The 8473-nt window shown below is 34.3% G+C and overlaps 1 protein-coding gene across 3 annotated transcripts; it reads right to left on the reverse strand.

The window, feature by feature from the left end:
* Positions 1 to 369: 369 nt before the first annotated feature.
* On the reverse strand, positions 370 to 5126 carry hcst (hematopoietic cell signal transducer). Of its 3 annotated transcripts, XM_087177520.1 has the most exons (7): positions 5016 to 5126; positions 4498 to 4705; positions 3945 to 4015; positions 3733 to 3753; positions 3371 to 3505; positions 3025 to 3078; positions 370 to 1767 (listed from the first exon to the last, which is right to left on the reverse strand). In XM_087177520.1, exons 3-6 carry the CDS (start codon positions 3988 to 3990, stop codon positions 3035 to 3037), a joined length of 246 nt encoding a protein of 81 aa, XP_087033646.1. In that variant the 5' UTR covers positions 3991 to 4015; positions 4498 to 4705; positions 5016 to 5126; the 3' UTR covers positions 370 to 1767; positions 3025 to 3034. The 3 variants fall into 3 exon arrangements, with proteins under 3 accessions (XP_087033646.1, XP_087033645.1, XP_087033644.1); XM_087177519.1 differs by having other exon boundaries at positions 370 to 3078; positions 4380 to 4705; XM_087177518.1 differs by having other exon boundaries at positions 370 to 3078; positions 5016 to 5125.
* Positions 5127 to 8473: the final 3347 nt, after the last annotated feature.

Genomic DNA, 8473 nt, shown 5'->3' on the forward strand with positions numbered 1-8473 from the left:
CAAACAGAAAAATTTCCACGCTTGTCACTTTTGATCATTAAGATTCGGGGCTTCTTTTTTGACTTTTAAACAGTGTACTGATACTTCAAATGAACTAGTCCAAGTGATGCCAAGATAAGGAGCTGTGTGAGGTCAGTTTCATTACAACTGCAGTTTCTGCTGAAACACAAGTGATCATACTCCAGATAGTGCATTTCCTCATGACCTGTGGTGTAGTGCAAGCTTTTGGCCATTGTCGCTGCTACCTAGTCTCTGAGCAACTGGTAAACCACAGGTTTATCTATAATAATGCTGTACTGTCAGCAAAATGAAAACACACCTTCATTGGAGACTTTCATGTTTCATTATGTTCAAACACAACAACAAAAATGGCAATGATAATAATAATGTTTATTAATATAGCAAAGGGAAAACAAGCAAACAAATTTTATAGAAAATACCAAGTAAACCAATACATTACATACATTAATTAAACAGAACCATATATGAATATATAACAGCCACAATAATATTAAATAATATTATTAATAATAATCATCATCATTATAATCATAATCACAATCACAATCATAATCATAATCATAATCATAATCATAATCATAATAACAATGATAATTTAAAAAATTGCCTATTAATCTGTGTGAGTTGTAAGTAATGGCTTTATTATTGGTCAATTAAATATTTCCTCGTTCTTCACAGATTGGTTATAAACCATGAATAAGAACAACTTCTGGGTTACCAGGTTGTGAAAAATCCCTTCAGCTGGTGTTTATAAAATTAAGCAGAATGCTTAGTATTTCTTTTTTCTGTTGTTAATTCATTAGGAATTTTCCTTTAATAGGTTGTTTGACCTCTGACCTTCTGGAAAAGAGCTGGGCTTCTGACAAAATCCATTGTCCACATTCATAACAGTTATAATGAACACATGATAACACTTCACAATACAGCCTGCGATTGACAATGTCAATTTGTTTTATGAATGAAATGCTCACTGGTTCTGACTGATATTTAAATGTAGGTAAATAATAAGACCACAGGAAATGAGGAAGTGACAACTGGGTATATTAGATAAAATGAGAAATAAATCATACCAAGGTCAAACATAGCTAATACTGAATGATTGATAATGAACCTAGTACCTAGTAATTATCATTTTTTAATCCTTTTAATTACACAGTAAGAATAAGGTATGTGAGCTGTAATATAGTACGTGGCCCCTTCCCCTCACTTAATTACATAATAAGAAAAATGCTGTTAACACCAAATTTTAGTTTTGTTTCCCACTTCTGTACCTTTTAGGGAGTCTATATTTACAAAATGCTGAATAAGAATAAGAATAAGAATAAGAATAAGAATAAGAATAATATATAGAATAATTCTATTTTCCTGCCCAGTGGTTACTCGCTTGCTCCCTATAGTCTTGTTTTCATCTGCTGTACATGGATATCATCAGGAACCTGTAAGGTGATTCTTTCAACAGCATTACACTGTTCATCATGGGCTGTATCATAAAGAGTGACCAAAAACATAAAAGATTGTTACAAAACATTTTTTGTTAATGACTTATTTAAATTTATTATCTTTTGACTTTTTTTTATTAATAACTTAATTACTGACTCACCAGCCACATTTTTCATAACCTTGTCCCTCAAAAGTTCTTCTTAAAAATACCTTACAATTGATATACAAAGAATTAGCTTGGCTTGAAGCAGGGACCTTGCAAGCATACAGCAGAGTCTGAAACACACAGGCCACCAGGCGACAGTTCTGTTGAAAAAATAAATTGCTTACTATCAATTAGCAAAAGGTTGGTGAGGTGAGGTGCAGTTGCTGAATTTCACTGTGCATCAAAGAAAGTCCACATATTATAGGAGCTGAAGAGGAAGAATTTTGAAAAACAAACAAAATCTTTTCACAAAAGAATAAAACCTGTCTCAACTAAATGCTGGTGTCTACTTACAGTATGCCATGGTGATGTCAAAAGCTACCTCTCTCAGTCTCTCTAAAACACCTCTAAGCATTTATGAACTCAAGGGAAATTCTGTATACACAATCTCTCTGCAGCAATGTCCCAAATTTTTGTGAGAGTAGGAAGGACAGTTTAGCTATTAACCCCATGATTGGCCTATTGAAAAACTCTGCAGTAGTTATCTCTACAGGTGTTTCCACTGCGTAGACAGACTACCCTGCACCAATAGAGTATGTAGACCAGATAGATCATACAGAGATACTGAATTAGCTTTCGTTGTTTGTGACTGAAAAAGCAGACAGCAGTTTAACCACACTATAACCTCAACACACAGTGGGACTTAACACCATCTGCCTTCAATCTAATCAGGTTGCCTGTGTTAGTCACGCTGCACAAATGTCACTTGAGTACAGCATAAAGTTCTGTCTTTTATTCATTTATCTATTTTTTTTAAATCACTCATATCTATAAAGCTTTTTATAGTATATATATATATATATATATATACATGTACACACATACAAAATCTTCAGGGCCTGCTGCAGTTTACTTTGCTACCAAAAGTAAACTGCAGTCGATGCTGTGTGGTTTAGTTACAGGGCAACATGAATAGTATTCAGTTTGTTTTTGTAACAAGGACGGTGGATTTGATTCACACGCATGTTATGTTTCTACTGAACAGTGTGATACGTTTTTTAATTAATTATAATTATTGTTTATCTTAAATATCATAATAAAATCTGTTTTTTAGCAGATAGCCGAAGAGCACAAGTACACATTGTGACTGAATGTAAAAGATTCTTTACAGAGTTACAGGACACTATTGTAGCTCCATTGCCATCTATATAATAAAGTGTAGTAATAGTCTAATAAGTGTAAAATTAAGCATTATGTGTTTATTGTATGTGTAATAAACTAAGCAAATTCATATTTAAAGGTCATCACTTGCATTTATATATAAAAACAGAATAAAAACAATTAGTACTCTGCAGCATTTTGTAATATATGTTGGAGGAGGATCTAAAAATGTGACACAATGTCACAATGTACTGCACCATTGTTAGATTAGCTCTTGCAGTTAGCCCGGACGTTCATGTACACTTTGTGAGCTGTGAAGAGAAGAAAAAAGACACAGACAGTCACTAAATGTACAAAGAACGTTGAGATCAGCAGAGTCATATATAGACCACAATCAACATAAGAAGCAACAGCTTCCAAAATATAAGCTGTACATCATGATAAGACAGGAGAAGGAAAGGCATGAGCAAGTCTGAAAGACCGTTGGGAGACCGGGCAAGGAACCCTGATAAAGTTTTATGAACTCCAATGCATTTTTACTGCATTTACTTTTCAGATATGAAGACTATAATAACATGGCTCATTTCAGCCTCACCGTCTTACCATTGTCTATCTTTTGACGCCGAAAGCTGGCACAACGATAAGTGACAATAACAATGATCAGCGTCAACAACACATCTGCACAGATGATGCCTGCTATTGTCCCGGGCTCAATCCTGTAGCAAGATGGACTGGTGTCTGGCACACACAGAAAGACAGTGAACGAACAGTCAAACAGAAAAAAAAGAGTGGGATGAAAGAGACAGAGGATGTGAACTAAGACACAAGTGGAAAAAATGACTGATTAGATGTGGTTGTAGGCCATAGATTTGTATTTAAGTTGCTTTTTTTGTCTAAATGAGAACATTCATTAAAACAGAATTTCACAGTTATGAATGTGTGCATTTTCTTTTTGTTGTGCGTACCTGTGAGCGCCCCAGTCAAATCTTATAGAAAAAGAAAAGAAACAAACAAGATTCCATCACAGCTCAAACTTGCTATTGATATCATGCAGCAACACCTCTGTCAGTTAAGTTTCCGCCATGCAAAATGTTTGTGGTTTCATTTTCCTGTGTAAGACCACCTTATTGTGTGTGTGTTGAAAAAGAAGTGAAGAAAGCTTTAAAATCACACTTACTGCAAAGAAAAAATAGGACAAAGAGAAAGAACTTGTTGTGCGCCATGTTTGTTAACTCAGTTATGTCCTTTCTGCAAGACAAAAAAAGATCAAACTTTGTCTTGTTTCACAGCCTTCAAAAGTGTTGAAATGCATTCACTCAACATGTTAGACTCTCGTATCCTTCAGATTTCATTATATTTGATTTCGTTGTGATAGTTATCTGGGAAAAGTCTGAGTCAGTTCGAGACAGTTAAGGCTGACAATGTTTTTTTATCTGCAGCAATGAATACACAAATTTGGTGTCACAATGAGTAACAAGTTACTGAGTGGGCATTTGACAAAAAGATGAAAAGAGAAAATAAATTGTTGAAGGATTTCTCTTAAAACATTAAAACTTTGTTATAAATCATCTGCATTTCATGTGACAAATTCTGTAATCACAGTCGTACTAACCTTTAAGAAGTTCACAAAACTTTCCCCTAGATATTCTGGTTGTATATCTTCCATATATCAATCAATCTAAAACTACAGACATTAAATGGTTAAAAGTTAAGAGTTAAGATCCTCATACCTGCTCTGCACGGACTGATCTGCTGTCTGGAATCCAAACGATGATGTGACTCTAGTTTCCCATTAGTTTTCACTTTTGAGGGCTGACGTCAAATTTTCTTCCGTCCTCTGATGAGATGAATCACTACCTATTTGTTTTTGTACAAACTCCACACGGGTTGGCAATTTCGTGACCACAGAGTTTATCTGCCTGATTGCTGATGGTTTAACTGTGACAGAGAAGTTACACATTATAGTACAAAAGAGAAGAATACACTTTTAATGTCCAAGTGAAGAAGTTTGTTTTGGACTTTTCACTGCAGTTTCAAAATAACAAAAAGATAATACAATTCACAGGCATACAACATTAGAAAAAGACAATGGAAAAAAATGTTACATACATATATTCAGCACTGCACACAACCACACATATATAAACCACTTACTTCTATATGTTTAAAATACCAACACATCTAGGTACAAAAAATATCTGGCTTTGTTCTCTAACTCAAGTAACTTTATATCGAAGTTGAAACTCACAGTGGAGAACATGAGCTGCATCTTCTTCAGGGCCTGTTTACTGAGACGGGGTTCATGGATCATCTACAGTCTCCTACAGTCAGAGATGTGTGAGAAAGTGTGTGGGTTGTTGAAATGCTACCCTCCTGCTAATACTGTGACTCTGCTGACTCTTAGTGGCCAAGTACCATCAACGGCAAACTTCTGTTCTACTTGATACACAGATACACTCATAATGACATACAAGGATTTGTGCTTTTATTGGACAAAGTTTCAACCAACCATTTTGGCTCATAATTGCTCGTCCTCAGAATTCCCTCTACTAGCCAGTCTTCTTGTCCAATTTACAGCATGAGAGTCCACAAGCCTGTGTATTTATGATTTATCTGGTAGTTGCAGAGTTTAACTTAGAGACTGTACAGTTTACATTGTCAGTGTGGTTTGTCTGCAGTTTCATTTTAGGTCAGCAGTGGCTTGCCTTTGACTTAGATTGATTTTGACTCTTTGCAACAGCAGAGGGAGCTGTGACACTTCTTTACGGACACAATTCAACAGCACAAACTGATTCCTTTGAAACTGAAAATCTCTTAATAGTATGCAGGATTCACAAACTATTGCTCCTTGTAATATTCCTGCTTTTTCAAAGTTCACTTCTTTCTACGGGATGAAACTGACTTCCTACAGACAAAAAGGCATCAAGGTCCTGTCTCATTCAAAATAACGCAGACTAGACTGGGGACAACTTTAACAGATAGTCAGATAGTCTTTAATAACAGATAGATACCATAATCATGCATTGGCCATGCCTTAGAACCTAAACACTTCAACATCCACGCAGAGACAAACATAAAAACATCCATAGGAAATACATAAGCCTACTTCTCCTTAATGATACTGATAACACACGTTGAATTTCATATTATTTATTCTCCTATCATAACTCATGCAGCCATTTAAACTGCTACACATTGGGCAAACAATCAGATATTTGTAGTTGAAGGTGACATGCTGCCATGTGTTGATTAAATTAGGCTTAATGAATACTGTTATTTCCGCCTTGTGTGGAGGACACAAGGCAGAAATTCACTGTCCCAATTGCGCTTAGTTCACACTACATAAATGAATAAATTCACCAAAGTATTCACTGAGAGTTTTGTGTTCAAAGTAGGGGTTAAGGCCTATATCAGATTTTCACTTCATGATTATCCTGGTCAAGAATTCACAATAACAAGATTATAGACATGTATATAAACTACTACTAATACTACTACTACTAGTAATAATAATCATCATCATCATCATCATAATGTCATTACTCAAATTAATCTTTGATTTACGTGTTTTGTCTCTTTTTTTTGGCAAATGAATTAAGCTGAAATATGAGCGTAGGGAGGTGGAGGGTTTGTAACCATAACACAAAACAAACAGAACAATTCTACTTCATGGAAAGTGAAAGGGCAACCAGATGAACTGATTAACAAAACATCCACAAGGGCTAACATCTGGCATCATGATATTATCATGTATTTATTATTAACACAATATCAATATTTCATTTTTTAAATATCACAGTTGTTGTCAGCACCGGTACATAGTGACAACCCTAGTTCAAAGCAAGAGTGAAACTATCTCAGTTCTTTAAAAAGCAGCCATTTCTTACCTTTAACTATATATGGGTTTGGACGAATAGAAACTAGCAAGTATCCTATAGTTCAGTTTTGTCCTATACAATACATATGCAGTACATAACCTGATCCCCATACTGTGACACACAGACACTTTGATTCTTCTTTTGTTTTTTATTACTTTATTTTATCTAGTTTATTTGTTTCTTTTTCTTTCAGCGAATACAAAAAAACTTCTATAAAGAAAGGAGGTTTAAGATTTAAAGATTTGGTTATTTAAAATTCAACTTATGTGTATATGTTAGTCATGCTCTTAAGTTGTTTTCTTTAGATTTCCATGGTCCTCTTGCCATTTATCAGCTGTTTGTTCAGGTCTAAGACCAACAAGCAAGCAGCTTTGAGTGTCTATGTTTTCATCTTTAAAAGAAACTGAGAACCTGAGACCAGCAGAGTCAAGGTTTTCACCAAAATAAATGAATAATTAAATCTTAGATCACACTATTTCACCTTTCACATACTGTAATATTTAGTGTAATTTCTTTTTTGGTGATCAAATGTTCTTTCATTTACCCTTTAATTCATTAGTCTTTGGTTCTTTAAAGCTGTTTTTTTATGCCATTAGCCTATTATTCTCCCCCTTTTGTTCTTCATCTCTCCATACTGTTTTATGAAAAAAAGTGTTTATGGAACAAAGACACACAAAAATGTTAGTCATTTGGTAAAAAGAGAGTTATCACTGTGTTCCTTCCAATATGATGTCTTGGTGCTTTTGAGATGACACATACGTTCCTGTAAGGCACTGTCTACACTGGGTACTAAAAAGAAATTACACTTTATTAAACAAACAATCTACAGGACAAAAGAGACAAAGACAAAGACAAAAAGAAAAAGAAAAATCAAAACACAGGAGCTGAACTTGCTCTTACTCTCATATTGATTGTTATTTATGGAATAACAAGTCATGTATCTCTCCTCAAGTTTTCTACAGGATTTGCATGATGTAAAATATTATGATTAGTTAATAAGTCTAAAATGCTAACATCAAAGTTTTCAATGAAAATATGTAAATAAATAAATATAAAGTAAATGCCCTTCGAATGTTTTTAACTTTATTTTAACGCTGCAATGTTTATCATTCTGTTGTTGTTTTAGTCTTATCCCCACTGTTGTTTTGTATTACCTATACTGATATATGAAACTGTATTGAAGAGATTAATTAATTTAATGTCACTTAATATTACAACCCACTGAAAGCATTTATGGCATGCTGACTCACTGAAGCTCAATGTACTTAAGTACAATTAAGCTTAAAATGACATATGATACTTCACATGATATTTAACACATAAAACACAAGATCATCCAATCAAATTTACATTACTTGATATTAAACTACCAAACAATTAATTAGTTGAAATTTGTTATAATTACTTCAACTTCAACCAGCATTAGTGAAATATCCAATGTTATAGTAGAAGTCTGCATAATAGGCACTTTTACTTATGTTTAGTGGTTAAATACGTTTTTCTACTTCTAATTGGATAACACTTAGAATGCAGGGCTTTTACTTGTGATTACACATTTTTATATTGTGGTGTTTCTACTTTTACTAAAACTGTCTGAATACCTCTTCCTCCACTGCCCCTAATCACAGTGTGCTTCTGTGTTTATTTGTATACTTGTAATAATTGTTTTCTAATAGCTGTTTATCTCTCTTCTTCCTCACCTTCTGTTCAATTCTGTTTAATTCTATTACCCTGCTTTGACATGATGTGTGCTTCCCCTCTGCTTGAGGGCGTGGACCACAGCTGGGGGCGGTGATGAGGAACAACGTGTGCTCTGTGTGTACAAGCA

Source organism: Seriola lalandi, unplaced genomic scaffold, assembly GCF_002814215.2.
Source record: "Seriola lalandi dorsalis isolate HSWRI2012SDOR001 ecotype SW California unplaced genomic scaffold, Sedor1 jcf7180002054609, whole genome shotgun sequence".
NCBI classification, from domain to species: domain Eukaryota; kingdom Metazoa; phylum Chordata; class Actinopteri; order Carangiformes; family Carangidae; genus Seriola; species Seriola lalandi.